The 20,508-nt window shown below is 39.5% G+C and overlaps 1 protein-coding gene across 2 annotated transcripts in view; it reads right to left on the bottom strand.

Annotated features, from left to right (window-relative positions):
- Positions 1-20,508, bottom strand: part of igsf21a (immunoglobin superfamily, member 21a) — a 212,911-nt gene that overhangs the window by 39,309 nt on the left and 153,094 nt on the right. For both annotated transcript variants that reach the window (XM_038697467.1, XM_038697468.1), the window contains exon 5: positions 11,065-11,180. In XM_038697467.1, coding sequence (XP_038553395.1) covers positions 11,065-11,180 — 116 coding nt within the window. The remainder of the gene's footprint in view (positions 1-11,064; positions 11,181-20,508) is intronic.

Here is a 20,508-nt window from a genome sequence, read left to right as displayed (position 1 = left end):
GAAAATGGCTGTCCACCAACGTTTACCATCCAACCTGACAGAACTGGAGAGGATCTGCAAGGAGGAATGGCAGAGGATACCCAAATCCAGATGTGAAAAACTTGTTGCATCTTTCCCAAAACGACTCATGGCTGTATTAGATCAAAAGGGTGCTTCTACTAAATACTGAGCAAAGGGTCTGAATACTTATGACCATGTGATATTTCAGTATTTCTTTTTTAATAAATTTGCAAAAATTTCTACATTTCTGTTTTTTTTCTGTCAAGATGGGGTGCTGAGTGTACATTACTGAGAAATAAAATGAACTTTTTTGATTTTTGGAAAATGGCTGCAATGAAACAAAGAGTGAAAAATTTAAAGGGGTCTGAATACTTTCCGTACCCACTGTATGTAGAGCACACAGCCCCCATTCGATGCACTGGTCAGCTGTTCGTCTGTATCAGTGATAGTGCAGTCAGTAAAATCCTGTCCAAGAAGAGCCTGGCCAGCTGGCTTTGTGAATGAATCGGGAACAGACCCACCCTTAGCGGTGCGTGCACATTCCACTCGGAAGTGTGGAAGTGTCTACGACCCTTTTTCAGCGGGGTGTGTGTCGAAGAGATCTGCACAATGGCATCTTGGCCCTTACTGTGCCCTTTTGTGCGTTTCTATCTCTTGGATATGTCGGGCTCCTTCTCGGGATCCTGCTCGCAAGTGCGACCTAGGATCTGAAAAGTGAGGATCTGGTGACTACTGGGTGTAGAGGGGGAACATACAATGGCAGTGCCTGACGTTCCAGTGAGAAGTCAAGGCAGTCCAGGTGTTAATGGTCAGGCCAAGCCCCTATCGGTCCAGCAACCTTCTCAGGGGTGGACTTTGGCTTGTCGCGGCTGAGATAGAACGAAGGTTACGATATGGTAACCCTAGTTCTATAAGCACAGGCGGAGCCCTCTACCGATGAGCCCTGCCACTTTGACGCCATCTGCTGAAGAGGTGGTCGGATGCTGAGGCCGTAGGGACACTGCTATTTATACGTCACACACGTATCGGTAGCGACGTCCTATTGGTCGGCTATGTGCACGATAAAATTTCAGTGGGCACGTTCAGTCACGTAGCATACAGACAGTTTGTAGCGTGGCAATGTGGAGCACTTGTTCACAGAGTTCTGATACTGAGTTGCTTTTTCTGGAAGATACGCAACTGTTATCCTGATCCACTAGGACAATACAGAGGTTTAATCCTAGCACACTGTAATATGTAATGTCACTAACTGACAGAGTGCTACAGAAATAATTTCATCTACTCTGGATGAATACCTGTACATTGTTTTTGTTTTATTCCAAGGAGGGTAGAGAAAATACAAAGTATATTTTTTCCTGTTCTGGATAATATTTTCATTCTTTTTTTAAATAAAACATAATAAATGCCTTTTCTTTACACTTGCAGCATAAACAATCAAACAACTACATTTATCTCTTATGTCTCAAATAAAGACCAAATATGGTATAACATCTGTTTATTCTTTATTATTATACTACTAAAACTACAATGTATATCACAAATAACTTATAAACATCATCATTATTAAAAATAAGCATATACAGAATGAAAGACAAGGTGTGCCCAGCGGTATCTTGACTGATTATGAAGGCAGTTCAGACTTTACACATAGCATCGTATTGTATCACTGCTGTGGAAATGATTTAGTATCACAATCACCTCATTTCAAAACCAACTATATTACTTTTTTTTTATCACCTTGCTGTACCTAGCAATAGAGTTTGGGCAGGGACACCTGAACACCATGTTGACAGGGAGGAGGAGAGCACTCCGGAGGTCTTTGATGTAACTGTAGTCCTACTCCACCTTCAGTGAGGACAAGTTCGACTTCCTGGACATTTTGTTGTACACCTTACCATATCTGGTAAAAGGTAAAAGGAGAATCACCTTAGTGAAAAGTTTGTAATACCTGACATTGTTCTCTTAAACAGTTGTTAGCATTTCCACATAAAATGCAATCAAAACAATAAATCAGTACCATCTATCCGTATTCCTCATACTGTTTACTATTTTTGACTCATTACTTATAAATGCATTGAGTAAAATACATGAGAGTACTAAAAATGCAACATACTGTGTTATCAGCTTTTGTCTTGGCTGGACTGTGGACACGGTGGTTGTAATCCAGGACAGCCAGCATGGTCCGATCAGTGTACAATGTTGATAAGTACAGGGTTATGGAAGACTCCAAATCTGCAGGTGACCTGAGGGCACAGTAGAAACAAAACATACTGTACAGTAATCCCCCCCTCTGGTTGTATAATTCATGGCAAAGCAGAACCATTTACAGTATTACACTGTTTTCACAAAGTAGGTATAGCTATATACAATGTCAAACTATATAATAAGTAGCTTATATACCAGAAACACAGATACTTGGGGACCTTTAGCCAGCATTATTTATATGCACTAATGCTGATGTGTCCTTCTCATAACTACAAAAACACACAAATTAGCTTCATCACCACATTTGTAAAATGTCTCTTGTTCAAAGATAGCCAGAGTAACATTCAGTCAAATAACGCTTGCAGACACAAGATAATATTAAACGCACACACAGATTAGATACAAGGTAAGGCTAGGTATAAGCAGCATTTCTGCTCTGGCTCGCTACACCTGCATACACCTACACTGTTGTAGCTACCGTTAGCTGTATGCTAAGTTGGTACCTACGTTGGCTAGCGATTCATACTTCATGAAAGTGACAAATTACCATCAAAACGAAAAAAGCCAGACCTGTCAGCAGAAATAAAGGTGGTGTCCCTTTCAGTCCCTTGGGGTCCGCCATTTGTCGGCATCGTTGAAAAACCACACCAATATTTGCTCCGGGGACGGTCTGACCCGTCCTACCTTTGCGTTGTCGTCAGGTCTGAGTGACTGTGTATGCGCATGTAGGCGTGGTCCTGTAGCAGCAGGACTGGTAGCCATGGTTGCAAGATTGAGTGACAGTCGCTTCCATTCGGTCCGAACGGAAGTGACTGTCTGAGTTAATTTCAGCCCTGTGCAGACACTACATTTTTAAAATGTAGCTCTTTTTCAGAGCGCCTAACTTTTTAATATGTATTGGTATATAAAGACAGTTTCAACAAATATGGCAAAAAGTGTTTTAGAAACAAATTGCCTACTCTGCCTTTAAATTATGATGAAAGCACTTGAAGTTTTTCTATACGAGATAAAGTCAAGGCAGTGGTGATCTTGTGCCAATACAGGATATGCGGTTGTTTAGTACTCAAAGTATAGCATAAGAGGTCTAAAGACTAATTTCTCATGTCCATAAAGCTCAGGTTTGAGAGCCATGAGAGATGGGTAAGTGAGTGTACAGCAGTGGTGAGGGTCTTTCAAGTAGATGTTGATTTTTCTCTATTCACTCTCCCACACTCTTTCTCTCTCTCATACACACACAATTTTGATGTTGTTCATTATTTTTGTTTCTTCAAATCTGTTGATTTATCAGTGCTTATTTTTAAACACTAAAATACAAAAAAGGTAAAAATAAAAAAAACTTTAATTATATGAAATTCTGATGATAAAAATAACAATCGCTGTGGAAACACTGTGTAGCTTCACTGGTTGTTTTGTTTTAATTACTTGAAGGCTGATCTGCAGCATAATCAGCAGTTCGCCCTTCCTACCGATTTTTCTTTTCTCTTTTTATTAACAGCAGCCATATTCCAAGCAATGCTTGCCATGAGAGGACCCTTGTTCTTGCAGCAGGAAATAGAACAACTTTTTGATTATATACATTTATTTCTTTTTTCTTGCTGTCATTGCGTAATTTTTGCAAGTTTGACAAATCAACTTAATAGATTAGGATATGTCAATGTTGTGTTCACAACTTGTTTCCTCTGCTTCCAAGTGGCCAAAACAATTTTGCAGTTACTGCACGTTGAAAATTATTTATGACTTTCTGTAAATTATTGTTAGTTTCCATGTTCACTCAATATGACTTGTAAACCTCATTTTGATAAAGAATATCAAAAGATATGACACACAATTGTACATGCTGTAGGGTTGAAAATACAGTAGATACAGAATTCATTCTAATCTAAATCCATGTACACATGTCACACAAGATTGTCCTAATCTATATTCGGTGTATTTAGGAATTCATTCAGTCATAGACAAAACTATGCTGAAATATACTTTTCTATAGCTAGAACCAAAGACACTTTAAAATGATTAATACTACAGTGGTCATATTTAGCAGCTGTTAAATACTGGCTCAATAAATCCAGCCAATTTCTTTGTAAGTTGTGAGCCACTATTGAGACCAGGCTTGCAATGATATGACATTGAAAATAGAGCTGACAACAGCTCATTTTGCAACAAGCCCTGGGGCAGCAGCACCGACAAAGACTAAATGAGTTTCATCAAAAAGCAAAGGGAGCCGTTTGAAGTTGCAGTCACACAACTGGGCCAAAGCAGCAAACATTCAAGCAAATACTTACAAAACTAATAATGAGGTTTTGTTATGCAGCATGACTGTGGACAACAACGTAAATCGAATAAATGGTCACAGTTTAAATGTGCTATTTGTGCTCATTCTTAAAACTGAATGGGGGTCAAGTCAACTGCTGGCTTTATGATAATTAAGAATAACACCTCAACGTTTATTATTTTTATCTTGTAATTGTCCTCCTTCAATTAACTTTGACAGCAGCTATAAGTTTAGCTTTGGTTATTTTATATCAACTTCTACTTTTGCCAAGATTTGTAAAGATTTGCTGCTACATATAGTTTGTTACGTATGGAGGTAATCTGCTATGATGTAATAGAAACAATTTTGACAACCAAGCATAGAGAATATACCAAAAACAAACACAAAAGCAAGTTCTAAGGGACTGAAGTTTTCCCCAAGTCATTTACAAATGATTTAATATTTCCTTCTACTGGCTAAGGACCACAGTATGACATCTCAAAGGAGATTAGAGAGAAGTTTGCAGGACTGGGGAGCCTAGTGAGTATGTACTTCTAAAATCTATCCATGAAACCTGTCAGAATTTGTTTACTGTGTTTTGATTTATTCCAACAGTACAAGGCAACTTTGACCCGTCATGATCAACTCCCCACAGAACCAATGCAGCTTTCCAAGTTGAAAGTGTTTTCTTTCTCACTTTCCTTGGATCATGCTGACTTGACTTCATATCTTGCATGATTCAAGTATAAACACTGTGTCTGTTTGCCTATAGAATATTGTATAAGGCTAATAAGCAACCCTGAAATTAGTTTCCAGCCAGGCACAAGGTGCAAGATATAGAAGTGAATTTCCTCCAATAGTTTTCTGGCTCACGCACTGGCTCACAAAACTAATTTTAGCAAATGATTTCCATGCTATGAGAGGAACATTAAAGGCCCTTCACACTCATTGTGCTCACACACAGGTGTTTTCACTTATATTGGCTGATTAAACCTCTTCTCAGGACTGTGTGGGTGTGTACTAACAGTACTAGACTAACATCTGACTCTCCTGTTACTTTTGTTTCATCTGACAGGGTGGAGCGACTTCTACCATCATGATTTTAAAACAGTATAAATTTGGTGGTTTAAATGTGAAGATGCTGACCACATTATCAACACTATCTTGCTGGTGCTGTTTACATTCCCCCAGACACAAATTCGAAAAATGGACTACAGAATTATTACTTTCCAGGTGGATATGTGTATAGGTATACAGTATATGTATGTAAATAACTAAAGATGCTCCGATCACGATTTTTTGGGCCGATCACCCATCGCTGAAAGCCGTATCAGCCGAGCATTATACTAGCAGTATACTGTATATTTATTTAATTGGTCCTAAAAGTGTTAAAGTTAACAGATGATAAAGTATCATGAAATGACAACTGTTTATTTTATTGCCAGAACCATAAAAACTGCAACAAAAAAGGCTGTAGCCAAAATATTTAGGAGATAAAGGAGCATAGGCATCATGAGTCGATGATAAACTCTGAAGTAGCTGCTTTTTGTTCTGGAAAGCTCAGGCAGGTTCTGTGGGCTTTAGGGGGGAGAGAGAGGAGCAGAGAGAGGGAGAAGGGCTACAGAGAGGAGTCATAACTTCCTTCAGTGAGATTTGAAAATATGAAAAATTAAAAAAATTAAAATAGGCTACAATGTAAATTACATATTATACAGTCAATTGTTAATATTACATAGGCTACTATATTCATTCTAATTTCATATGGTTTGCCATTAGTAGGCTATAGGCCTTATATCATTTCAGTGGATTGTTTTCATTTTTAATCCTTGTGCAGGAAGCACAGTCTGCATATCTTACATGCTGCCACCGACTTTACCAGAGGAGAGCAAACACTTTAAATACGGCCAGAAGGTTTTTATTTGATTGGTTAAAAATACGGGAGATTTACGGGGAAACATTTAACGGGTGAGAAAGTAAAAATACGGGAGAATCTCGGGGAAAACGGGCATGAGAGGAGTAGAGAGAGGAGTGGGGTGATGTGAGGCTACACCCACACTGCTACGTTTTTAAAACAGTATAATAACGAAAACGATCTTCTCCGTCCACAGCAGCATTTCTGCTGTGTATCAGAGTTGATCTCTGTCTATATTAGAAGGACTGAAAACCATAGACTGTATATAAAACACATCTAGTGGCCGTTCAGGTAGCTACACTGGGCATGCGCGTGCCAGTGTAAACAAGAAGCAGATGGTCTACTCCGCAGTAGCAGACGATTTAGCGAAAGAAGAAATTAATACAGACCAAGAACCACACCAGGCTTTTTCTTCTTTTTTTTTTGCATTGACCGACAATGAAGTGGAACTGTTACTGAAAGTAACACGGGAGTACGAGAGACGGCGGCGGAAAACAGACTGGGAGTTGTCGCAAAGTAAATACAGCGACATGCACAGTAAGCTAGGCTAACTGTTAAGTGTTATTTACACAGTACTTATATTTTAATAAAAATACCAAAACTAAAACTCCTTAAAGCATCGTGTTTTTGCTTTGCATGACAGATAAGATCGACTCACAAAGCCAAATGTGAGTGTGTGTCATCGTTTTATAAAGTCCTCTGTTTTGTCCATCGGGTCAGCAGCATTTTCAAACAAACATCTTCTGATTTACCGTTTCAATCTGGAGGGGAGGCGGAAACGTAGCAAAAGGTCGAAAACAGAGAGAGAGAGGCAGTCAGCTGATTGAGTGGCGCCTATCTTTGCATCAGGAAACTCAAACTGAAGGATCAGTCTCTCTCTGCCTGATGCGCTGTGTCTATTAAACTCCGGTTGCGGTTGGCGTGTGAGTGAGATGAGCACAGCTGCGACAGTTTCACATGATCACTGTGCAACCTTCTGCTGTAAAATGACAAATAAATGGCCTTGATTACTTTAGCAAACTGTCACCACGCTTTCGCTGCATCACTGAGAACACCTGTTGGGAGCAAATGACAATCTTAAGATAGGAGCCCCGGTATTGTTTGAAAAGGGTTTTGTCTGGAGGTTGCTCTATCTGTGATAAAGATTCACATTATCAGTTTCCTATATGTCTAATACAAGGACAACTCACATAGCTCATTATTTTGAATTAATTCCACACTTTTTGCCCATTACTACCACTATTACTGATTCTGCTGCTGTGTGTCAACTAGGACTGACCCCCAATAGTCAAAGATTCAATGCTTTGATGGGCAGAGCCTGATTCGCCTGTCAGTCTCACAGTCGAAGCTTTGTACCAAAACAAGGATCATGCCATCATGGCGATATGGGGATGCTCAACGTCTGATTTTACAGAACCAGCAGTTTTCTGACAATAAGTTAAAGAGGTGGTATTATGCTCATTTTCAGGTTCAAAATCTTAATTAGGGGTTGTACCAGAACAGGTTTAATTTTCAAAAAACACCATATTTTTCTCATACTGCATATTGCTGCAGCTCTTCTTTTCACCATGTTTGTTGTACGCTCCGCTCTTGAGCTACAGAGTGATGCATCTTACTTGTACAAAATCTTTGTTGGGAGTTGCACATGCGCAGTTCCCAGGTAAGGACTACTAACCAATCAGAAGCAGAGAAGTGCGGGTCGTAAGAAACAATGTAGTGTGATCCAAATCAAAGCTGCTTCAGACTGCGACTGTAACCTAGCAGATGATATAAGTTACTCAAGTCCACAACCACACATCTTACCATAAACCACTACAAAAATCACCATATTTCAACTAAATTTTACATAAAAATTGGCCAAACAATTTGAACGTTTGCTCAGTAGCTTTCACATTGGGTGTAACATTATTATTATTACAGCTATAACTTTAACTGTGTTAGCCAACGTTTACAACTCCGCACTTGAAGAGTATGTGAAGTTACATTGCCGTGTTTATTTTAAATATAGTTCACAACACAAGCATACTTAAAGGTTGTGATTGTGAATTTCCAGGCCCAAACAGAGTCGGAGTTGCGTCGTCTTTTAGGACTAAACGTTGAACTGTTGCTGGTGTTCTGAGGATCTATGCTGCCTTGCCGAAAAATGCTACCATAGCGCAAATAGATAGACTCGACCTGCTCCGTTTTCCATTGCAGGTAGTACCCAGAGATAGTACATAGCTTGTCATCATAGCGACGCCACACACAACAACGCTACGTAATGTTCAATGCGACATACACGCCAGAGATCCGCACAGCTTTCTCTTTTTGAAGTTAAAATCTTTCAGCATTCCTCAGAATGTAAAGACAGATAAGTGGTATGAAAACCTTCCAGCTGTGTTTTTCTCTGCTGTTGTTGCTGCAGCGGTCTGTGTGATGGCGGGAGCAGAGGGCTCTGAGAGCGGGCAGCTGACCGGCCTCACACGCTCCTCCCGCGGGTTGGTACAGGCTTCCCCCCGCAGCCACTCGCGGAGCTCCTCAACTCCGAAAATATTCAGGCACATTTTTGGTCCACCCCTACTTCTCGTAAAACTGTCAATATTCGAAATCTACACAACTAATTTCTCACCTCAAAACTTCTCAGATGTGGATTTAGTGATGAAATTCCATACGAAAACTGTAAAATATAAAACTTTCTGTTGCTGGCCTCTGTCTGGTGCACACAATGATGATGCAGTGATTAGTGAATATTCTCTCGGACCAATCAGCAGTCTGTCGTGTTTTCACGTTACATTTTAGTGTCCCTCAGCTCCCTTGTAACCTCAAAGGAGGTGAGGTGATATGAAAAAAAGTACCTGGAAGCAGGTACAGGTACAACATTTCTACAATGGAAAACCAAACAAAAGCTAATCGAGCCAAAGGGCCTCCACTCAGACAAGCTTAGTTTGAGGGCGTGCCTGACCCCACTAGCCGCTTGGCAAGCTTTATGACGTGTTTTCATTGTGACGTCACAAGTAAAGAAAGTGAAAGGCTGCACTACAAACGACTTGATTTCAAGTGGTTCAGAGCAGTGCTTTCTGTGGGAGATGGGAACTCCCTTTGGGCTGGACTTTGGGCTTTTTCACTTTGCAAACCTGTTTCATGCACAAAAAAGATATATAACTCAATAAAGGAGAGGGGAAAAGCCAAAAAGCATTAAAAAAAAGCACCTCTTTAATATACAGCCTATTACAATACACATTTCAACATTTAATGCTCTAAATAAATATGTAAAAAGAAAAAAAACTTTCAATAAATGTTTTTAGAGTGTGCGAATAAATCCAAAATTGTAACCCTGACCCTAGGGCATCAGTGCGCATGTATAGGCATACCGTGTATGTGTGTAGTGGCAGTGGAGGAACACTTGCTGAAGAGACTGAGCTTCACCGGTGTTGTGCCGAGTGGTCTGCAACTTGTGGGACTTTTGGATAATTTATCACTGTTGATTAACCACACAAAGAATATTATATCGTTTTTTAAACACCCAGCTTTCAATATATCTTATACCAAAGGATTTTTTCTGCAGTCTACCAATACAATGGTGAAATGATTTTTTTATTTTTTTATTTCAAGTCATTCTTGGATCATTTGCTTGCTGAGTTACTGACCAGCTCATTATCAGCAGTGCGGCTGACATAGAGACCATCCGGCCTTACTGACCAGCTCAAACCTTTCAGATCTCTTTTCCTCCATTAAGTGTTGGAAAAAGGATCCAGCTGTGCTGAGCTTTAATGGCTTATGGCTCCCTGTGAAATCACAACAGGGTAGAACCTCACTCATCACACCATCAACCAGGAAGTACCTGAGAGGCGGAAATCATATTCACCTTGTGTTCACCTCTCACTGGGCTCATAATTGCAGGAGATAGGTGTGCTCAGGGTCTAGAGTCCATTACCATACACCCATGGACGATGATTAATGACCCGTTGGGAACAAACAGCGAGCGACCATTCTCAAACAGCGTCTCTAAGCTCATATGCCACCAAACACAGGAGCATATGCTTCAGATATTTGTAAGACCTTGTCTTGCACTTCAAAAAGTTAAGAAAAAAAGTGTGTAGGTGTGACTCTGAAGTGTGTGCACTTGTACATGCTTGATTTCATGCATGTGCACATTGGTGTACAGTGATAATTCTCTCTGCAATCATTACTATCATGTCACTGCAGTTAGATTAACTGCCCTAAGTATGACCATCAATAACACTAATGTGTCTGTTTCCTAAATCTGATCTACCTTTTTTAATGACTCTTGCATGACTAAATTAGTGCTGGTAATCGATCACAGGTCAATCTGTAATGAATGCAAAAGAGGTACTGGTAAAAGCTACTTTAAATGGTTGCAGGTATACACTATCTGTGTTTTTACAGTATGTGTGTTGTGGTCAGTGTGGAGCTTGAATCCACCAGCATTTTCTAGTAAATAAAGTTTGATGTCAGCAAAATGCAATGAAGAATGAAGATTAGTGTGCTGTTGTCATGCATCTTTTTAAACCCTGTTTAAAGAGCTTTTTACTGGAATGCTAAATGCATTTCTAACTCCTAGTGGTCTGTAAAAATAAAACCGTGTCAGCAACATGCAACACAGTTCCTTTTCTTCTGTAAACAACAGGGATCTGCATGCTGTAAAGGCAGGTCCCTAGTGGACGAGCCGCGTGGTGTATCTTCAACAAAAACTCACCGATGGGGCTGGTTTCCCCCCTTTTGCAGTGCAGACGAGAGTGAAATTTTGGGCTTGGTATCGACTGAATGGGGCTGGAGTGTTCTCTGCCACCACTGAGATGTTGTTTGGAGGAGCTGTGGAGAACATGGGGGAAAACTTTGTTAAACAATATCCCAAAATATTGATAGACACAAAATGCAACCTCAGATATTTTTAAACTGTTAAAAACATCACTTTTCACTTGCTCAGTGCATTCCAAGAGTAAGTCTGTGATGAAATGTCATCTTAGGGTTATACATGTAGGAGGAGACAGCACTGGCAATACTGACAGTAGACTAACAGCAAGGGCAGGGAAAGAGCAATGTTTTTGTGCCCAGAGGTTTAAAATAAAATGACTAAAACAAATCTGCAGGCCTTCTATACCTATCTGCAGTATAATTCTGTTTTCAAAAGAAAGCAAGAACCTGCTGAGAGTATCTCCACATAAAATGGTAACTGAATGGTTGGGACAATATGTTCAGAGCTCCCCAGGGCTTGTGTGAGTCAGATGAAGCTGATAAGGTAGAAAATCTAATACATATCTGAATACATAATACTGAATCTCTCTAGGGATTCCAGCTAGTATGCCATGGCAGGGTAAAGGAAAACACGTGAGCAAGACCTCATTATGCATTATAGAGGAGCATTGGGAGGAGAAGTAGGTAATGAATGGAAATCTCCCACATCCCCCTGAAAATCAGCTGTTCAACATGCAGTACTCTAGTCCTTGTATGGTGACTTAAACATGAATGTGAGTACTTCATAGACCATACTGTGGCTGATTCAGGGAAATACAACAAGCAGGTTTTAACGGACGACACTGCAGCAGATGATGGCCAGCTGCACAAGGACCACTTGAATTTTGATGAGGACTGCTGAGTAGTAGTTTTTTACAACATTTTGTGGCTTTAAGATGAAGTTTTTCATGTATTCTGTATATCTACATGTCTTTTTTTTTTTTTGGCTTTTCGTGCACCATGGTGCGTAGGCAATGACAAGTTGCCTGGAGCATTTTCCCCCTCCAGATTTAAGAGTGCAATGTTTTAAGAGTACTTCAATTGGCCCAATCTCTAATCAGAATGAGAAGTGTTTGTGAAATCTGACTGTGTGAGGTGAGAGAAGAATCTCTTCAGATGTTACAATTTTTGAATCCACGAGGCATGCTTTAAGGCAAATAATGCAACAAGAACGATCATGCAGGGAGCAGTGACTTTGTCATGTCTCACTTTTATATGTAAATCTATTAAGCGGTTTTAAACAGACATGCCGCAGAAATTAATTGATTAAAGATGGGGGTTGGTGGGTTTTAGCTGCTGGCCTGGGTGCCTCTGTGTTTCAGCACCTCTTAATTGCTTATTGATGGGATTCATATGGTAGTAAATTAACCTTTGAACACTCCATTAGCTTGCTGACAAGCCTGTCCCAACCTGGCATATGATAAGCTGTCAGAGGTGTCTGTTCCTGACCAATCATGCTAAGATACTTGACACAGAAGAAGTGTCAAGTGGGGAAGTGCCTCTAATATGGTGAAGTTGCTCCAATATGCAGAGCATATAACCTGACAATTAAAAAAAACAATCAAACTTTATAGATTTATAATATTGATCACTCTATTCCATAAAATGGTATGACTATATACATTACTTTGTAAAAGCTTTCTGGTGTCCAGTAAATATTTTCTTAACACCATTGTCAGTTTTTGGTTTGCAATGGGCTTCAAGCGCTGCTATACTGTGCAGTTTAAAATTATGATTCATTTCCACAATATTAGCAGCTGTAAATACAAAGAGATCAAGAAGTTTTGCAGCAATCAGCAGGGAGGTTTAACACACAAAACCACACACATTTAATTTAGACAAAACTAATCTCATGAAATTCAATTTTATTAGATTAAAAGTAATTACCGTCAAATTGCAAGTTTCCACTTGACTGATAAGTATTGATAATCCCCCGACACGCACTTCTTCAAAGTAGAAGTAAGGAGATGCTTTGTTTAGCTGGATTAATAAAACAACTAACACAACATTCAAATTAGTTTAAGAGAGCTGCACATTGATCATGGTGCTCATTGTTTTCTGCCCTGAGTAGGAATCCACCTAAGGGAGTGAAAGCCAAAGACAGCAATAAGCCTTGGTGAAATATTTTACGAGAACTACTGTGCACAGCACACTGTTTGCAAACACAACAACCCTGTATAGGATTAAGATGGTTGTCTGTGATGATGGAGTCTAAGCCTTTCATACCTCATTTAATTGCAGCTATATCTTCGCCCACTTGTTAAAGGTTGAGCTAATTTCCCCCTTATTTAAAATAAAATTAAATATAATAATTAATTTAATTATTCTCTTGAAAAGATTACTGGTCAGTATGATGATGCCGATGCTAGTGCTTATACAGAACAGGAAGAAAAAAGCCACAAGTTTTCTAAACAATATGTAGAAGTATGGTGGAAAAAAAATTCAGAAGCAAAGAAACTTTTAGAAAAAATAAAATTGTCAATAACTTTGACATTCTTCTCCATATTTCTTTAAAGACTCAAAAGATTCAAGTAGAGATATAAAAATTCCAAATCCTCTCTGCACCATCTTTACATAATGAAAACTGCACAGCTACACATTGTACATGAAAGTATTACTGCTGTATGTGCCTGGCATTCTGATTGCCACAAAAGTTTTTTTCCCCTCAGAATTGATTTGAATCTTGCAATATGTATTTTTGGTATGGGTCTTGAAAGAGCAAGAAAAAGCTTTTATATCACTTAACCCAGTATGTCCAATTTTGATGTTTACACTTTACTTATTTTATCTTCCTCTTTAGGTTGAGTGATTTTGCCAACCTCATAGACTCAAGGAACGTTTTCAAAGGTTATTGTGATAAAGCCTAATCAAGCAAAAACTTTCAGAAACTTGACAATTGAGTTTCCATCTGACAATAACACAATTTGGTCCAAAAGAGAAACACTTAGAATATGTTTGCCTAACTCTGCCAAACAAGTAATGCATATACTGCTGGCTATGTTCCATTATATTATATGAATACAGATCCTGAAACTTAAAAGCAGGACACTGCAAATGTGTAAAAATGTAAGGCATCCCATGAGACATTCCTTCTTTTCCCAGTGTTCAGAGCTCACTCGCACATCACTGCATTAAAAGCAGCATTTACTTCCTTTTGTCCCTGGTAGTACTGCTGTGCAAGTTACATCAATAATGATCTCTCTCTCTATCTCTCGTTTACCACCTCCTTTTTGTTCTGTATCCTCAAGCACCATTACTCGGCTATCGTTAAAAAAAAATAAAAAAAATACTGCAAAGGGGATTGGTGAATGTGCAGAACAGGAGCATGTTTAATGCTCCCAAGAGACTGCTTTACTTGGCCTCATAATTAAGGGATTTAGAGCTCTGGAGACAGCTGGACTCACAAGAAACACTCCCAACATCCCCTTGTACTAAGCACCCTGGCCTCCAGTTCACGTCTCATGGGGTTTATTTATAGTGGGGGAAGGTGGTGTGTGTGGAGGGAGGATGGCATAGAAAAGGCACCAAGGTCATCCTTGGCTTATTTTTACTGACACTAATTCAGTGATAAGTATTTGATGAAGCTGTACTTTTTTTATTGTGAGCCCAAGGGTCCCAAAGTAATCAGTATGAATTTTGAATGGTTCCAGCAAGCTAAATGAGTGTAATCTTATCAAAATCACACAGGGATTACTTTCTTGACAAATAGTTTATCTGAAACCTAAAGAACCATGTTCAGTTCATAACATAACTGAACTTGTAACATTTCCCACTTTTTTCCAACATGTATTATTAGGAAACTCTAAATTGTCTGTAGGTAAGAATGTGTTTGTCTATGTTTTGTGCAAGCCCTCTGATAGACTGGTGACCTGTGCAAGGTATATACCGCCTCTGACAAATGCATGCTGGGATAGGTTCCAGTCCCCTGTGACACCTGAGCAGGATGAGTGGGTACAGAAAATGGATAAAACAAAGGTTTCTTAGTAACGCAGCAATTTAATAAATGACATTGCAGGTTTAGTTTCAAATGACCTGATACCTACAGGTGAAAGCTGACATACCTAAGCAGCAGCAGCAGTTGTCTCACAATTAAACTAGAAGTCAATTTAAATCGCAATCACAAATGGAACATTAGCGCCAAGGTTTTATCTTTTTTTACTGTATATTAGCTTTTATGCACGACTTGTGCTTGAGTCACCAACTATCCTATGTGGATGCATGCCATTTAGTCACAAAGGAAACATTGTTCTGAATGCTCCACTGCAGAGATTTGCTTTTAATAAAGTTTTCAAACACTAATTTCCATCAGCATTTGTAAGGTCATTTATTTGGATTTATTTTCCCAATTAAAAAGGCTCAAGTAGCTTTGATGTCTCTAAAGCAGGTACAGCAAATACAGTGAGAGCTATATCCTGGCATATAACCATGTATTCTGGATACACGGTTGTATTTCAAATCGCATAGAAAGAGGGCCTTGAGGTGACACAGTGTCATCAATATGCAAAACAATTTCATGTCTGAATTTGAAGAGGTTCTTAAGAATTGAAATTGGAAATAATAACGCAGACAGAAAGAGACACTGTGGACCTCAAAGAACATCTAAAACATATTTCCCTCCTCTTAGTGCCAGAGTGACAATATTACACTATATCTCTGATCTTAAATCTGTGACAAAAGCAAGAGAAAGAATACAGATGGAGGGAGAGGAAAGGCTGGCAAACACCACATGTTAAGGTGATGTAGTGCATTTTGCAAGATCCTCTTTGGCCAGGGTATTTTTATTTAACCCTTTAGACAGACTTTTCTCTTTGAATTCTCCTCCACAGATGGGTCAGAGGTCAGGACCAGCTACAAAGCAAGCAGCATCACTAGAGCTGCCAAGGATACAATTACGTGCTCAGAGACACTTGTACAGAGCAGATGCTAATGCTAGCTGACACAGGTGCTTGAACCCGTTTGCTCCAGCTGAAGAACATTCTCACTATATTACCCAGCCACTTCATCTTGTTTCACCTTATGTGTCCGGCACTAACATGTGATGTCCTGTTTTCCTTTTCCTTTTGTGTTTTCATACACTGTTCAACTCATTAATTTTTCATAATGACTGTCCATCAATGTCAACAAGACAAATTCATGTACATTTAGTGTACTGTCCAATTAAGTGTTTAAAATTTGAAGAAACCACTTTAAGAAGGCCACTAGAAACTTGAGCGCTTATGCTGCATATTACTCAGCTGCTCTTAATGCCATTTGTAATTGGTCCTAAACATAAAAAAGCATAAGTAAGAGGTACAAACAGAAAAACCCATGCCACATTACAGCAAATTAAGCAACTAGATATTCAAAATGTCAATTTAATTGACTCTTTCACCTAATATCCATCCCAGCAGAGTCTGGAATGGAAGTTAATTTGTCTATTCCTGAGCCAGGCCTATGATCTCAACTTTACTTAGGCTTGAGGATATGATTCTGGCATCAAAAAATCAAAACAAATGTTACACTGCCAACCCTTGGCAATGTTCACAACACTGGCCCTGTTGCAGGTTTATTTCTCCAAAGCTAATCTTATTCCTAACAGAGAGTTATATGTAAATTCATATTTGTGTAATGACACATACGCATGCATGTGAAACCGGAGTCATTTCTTGTGAAAGGGGGACACCTACATGCATTCCAGACTGTGTTAAGCAAAGTGAAACATAAAACACTGCCAAAGTGCTTATATCCCTCATTTTGAGAAGTCACACAGTTGGATGGGATATGATTGTGGCAGTGGGGGAGATAGAAGGCAGCCTGAAAAACAATCAAAGTTAAGTCCTCTCAAGAGGGAAAAAAGACATGTCGAAATGAGCACTGGCACGAGTCCCCAGTACCTAAGTCTGCTTCTTTTGAAAGCCTTTATTCCACAGCACAAGCAACACCACGAGATAAAATACACTGAAATGCTTTTTAATCACGTTTCTTTTGTGTTTTTAGCATTTGCATGTACACCCCTCCCTACTAATTTGCATGGGTTATTACAGTGCTGTCAGCTCATATTGCATCCTCCCGCCCCGGCCAACCAGAAAACAGTAGCTGGTTGTTTAGCGAGGGAGACTCTGGTGGCTGTCAGGAAGAGGAAGGGGATGAAACACAGAGACAAAAGCTTGTGTCACATTGAACAAGTTCCCCAGTTCCAAAGCCCATTAATCATACAGATGTTGAAAATGCAGCGAGCACATAGACTACATGCCTGTGTGCTTGGTTGGTCTGTGTGTTTAAGAGAGTGAGAAATGCGTTCTTGTCTGTAGAAACATATGGTTTCATTGATGCATTACTGAACAACAGAAACTAAAGTGGCCTACTCTCAAGAGGCCATAATACTGCGGTCTACCTCTGACAGATATGCACCACCACCATATATAATACATAGTGCTATTCAGAGCCATCCACAAAAAAATCTCACAGGTTCATATAGCTGTCATTTAAAAATAGGAGGCAAATTACACTTAAAAAATCTTTCACAATCTAAAGGGAGTGATTTGGGAGCTTAGGCACAATTGAGCTTTTTTCTGTTGCTTTGTTCCCATATGATAGGAAATACGATATGTCATGGCTGTATATGGCTTTCCCCATTCCCTCCCCGGGCTGCCACTCTCTGAGGGTAAACCAGGCTTGGACTTACAGCTTTGTGCTTATAATGAGGACAAGGGGGACAGAAGAGAGGATTTGCCAGCACAGTTTGAAGGCTTGGTTGAGACCGGACAAAAGGGAAAGCTTTTTTGTCTCCCAAATAGCAGACAGTGGCAGATGGGATTTACCCTGTAACCAGACGGGCATCAATTATGCTGTGACTGGCACCCTCATCCCTTAAGTCAATTCTTCGCTTAAGGGCAGGGGTTTAGGGTTGACAATCTGTTACAATTTGGCCCCTTTACCTCTAGCCCTGTCCAGCCTCACCCATCCCCCTTTTGGCAGTTTGGTAATTCAGAGGGCATTGACATGGATGCACCTTTAAGGTCCCCAGTGCCTTGGTGTCACAGATATTCGAGATCAGTGTTGCAGTGAGTCCTGGTTGTGATGTTTAGATGTTTTTTCTTTTCTTTTTTTATGACACCTAATGTACAGACCATGGGGGTAAAATCAGGCTGTAAAGTTATATGAGGCCTAAGAAAGTCACTTGAGGTAGTGAAGTATCCATCATTCAATTTTCAGTTCTGGCCCCAGACCATAAGAACAATCCCTAAAGAAGTCTTTGAGAAAATCTACATCAAATGCCTGCAGCCAGACAGCCACAAGCTCCACAAATGTCGATATAGTATACACAGCATTCAGGGACGGGGAGGAGAATTCATATTTCAAGCTGACATGCAAGGGTTGTTGATGGGGCAGTTATGACAAAGACAAATGGATGACCATGCATCAAGGGTTTCTCTTTTTAAAATGAGCAAAAACACAACAGGCTGACTTTCATTACATTGACATGTTTAACCTGCTCTCAACACTGGTTTATGTATATTTTAAGCAAACATCTCTAAGTTATCATCAGTGGTCAGATAAATACTGTAATATCTCTTATGACCATCCTGGTGTGAAATGTGGTAAAGTGATGAACTATTATAAAATCTAAGCTTACTGTAGTTTCATTACAGAACTCAGGGATATCCCTACTGTTCTTTTGAAAATGAATTGGATCCAATAAGATAGCTGCATTTTAAATATGCTTCTAAATCATTTATGACAATTCTCTTGCTACTCTTAAAGTCATTTACATATACTAAAATTGACTTCACTCTGGCACATAGCACAAAAGCAATCATTTTCCCAGCTATTAAACACATCTCAGAGCCATAATTAATTGACATGATATACTGTTTGTATTTTATTAAGACAGAATTTCCTTTCTTAATTCTCTAATTTTTTATCACAGTTTTGTTTTGTTTGTTTTTTATATTTTTTGAAAATATAGTGCACTGAACGATTAATACACTCTGGTAAGAAGAGGTACATTTAACTGAAGAAAATAAGATTTTTTGTACAGAACAGTACACATTTTAGTAGTGGCTACAGGATTCATTACAGGTGGGCAATCGTACAAATATAATATCCTATTATTTTAAGTACTGTGTTGTAGGTGCATTTTTTCAAAATGCAGCCAGTAATCCTTACATTTGTTGTGAAAGCACTCTTTTCAAGGTGAATGCAGCCTCTAAACAGTAATCACACTTCTATATGCATACTATACCTATTTCAATTGCGTGAGTTCACTTGACAGTGAGTAACTAAAGTGAAAATTTTAAGTGTAAAAATCTTAGTGGGCGTCTGTAATTATTCCTTTTGGTTTGAATGGCAGGTGATCACCACAACATATTGATGTGTCTCAAAATTTGGAGGAACACTTGCGCAAATTGGACATTTATGTGTGTTTTTAAACAAAATGTGTGTTTCTTACTTTGTTTACATCTTGGGAGAGGATTTAAATGTTTATTGGATCAATTCAAATATCAAGATCAATTTACTTTTAAATTTTACAACTAATTGTTGTTATGGAATCTCAAGAGGTCTTTCCACAGCTCATAATTGGTAGCAGGCTGCAGTCTTGTGTGTGCACGCGCATGTGTTTAAAAAAATTTATGTAAAGAAATACTGCTGCACAGTAAATTATTAAATCAAAGTAATCTGGCAGTTGTTGCTGCATAGTATGTTCTATATAGGAGTATGTTCTATGTTCATAGTATGTGCATACCATTTGCCTCTACCTTGCTGCCCAGTTGGGGTCCTTACGCTTGATCTAGAGCCAATTACTGCTTTTTTCGCCAACACCTGACAGGGACTTGATGGCCTGTTGGAGGGAGTGACCCTTTACCCCTATCTTCTTCAGCATACTGGTGGTAGATTTGGCAACAAATCCCCCGCATCCCAGCTCTACTGGGAAGATGCTCGTCTTCCAGCCGTTCTGGGATGCTTCAGCTGCCAGGTCGGAATATTTGTTCTTTTTCCTCTCATAAGCCTCTTCACTCCCATCTTCCCATGGTACTGTTAATTCAACAACATATGCCAGCTATGTTGTTGCAGACTACAGGACCATGTCTGGCCGGAGTGTTGTAGCCACTATTTCTCGGGAAACACAAGCTTCTTATCAAGGTCCACTTCCAGTGTCCAATCCCGCGCTGACTGCATGTTGCTTGCATCCTTAGGTGTGGTATGATGCTCTTGATGTTGGCCAGCTGGTACGAAATTTGTGAAGTTGACCTGTCCTGCTGATGTTTGTGGGAGGTTGTTTGTTGTGGTTCGCTTCTGTTCCAGTATTGATGCCAGCTCTCTGAGTACTTGGTTGTGCCGCCAGGTATAGCACCCCTGGGTGAGACTTGTAGTGCACCCTGATAGAATGTGCTTTAGGGATGCAGGTACTTGACACAGGGAACAG

Source organism: Micropterus salmoides, unplaced genomic scaffold (genome assembly GCF_014851395.1).
Source record: "Micropterus salmoides isolate LMB-PRFRI ecotype aquatic unplaced genomic scaffold, ASM1485139v1 Ms_hic_scaffold_4, whole genome shotgun sequence".
Classification (NCBI taxonomy): Eukaryota; Metazoa; Chordata; class Actinopteri; order Centrarchiformes; family Centrarchidae; genus Micropterus; species Micropterus salmoides.
This window is presented reverse-complemented; position numbering and strand designations above follow the sequence as displayed.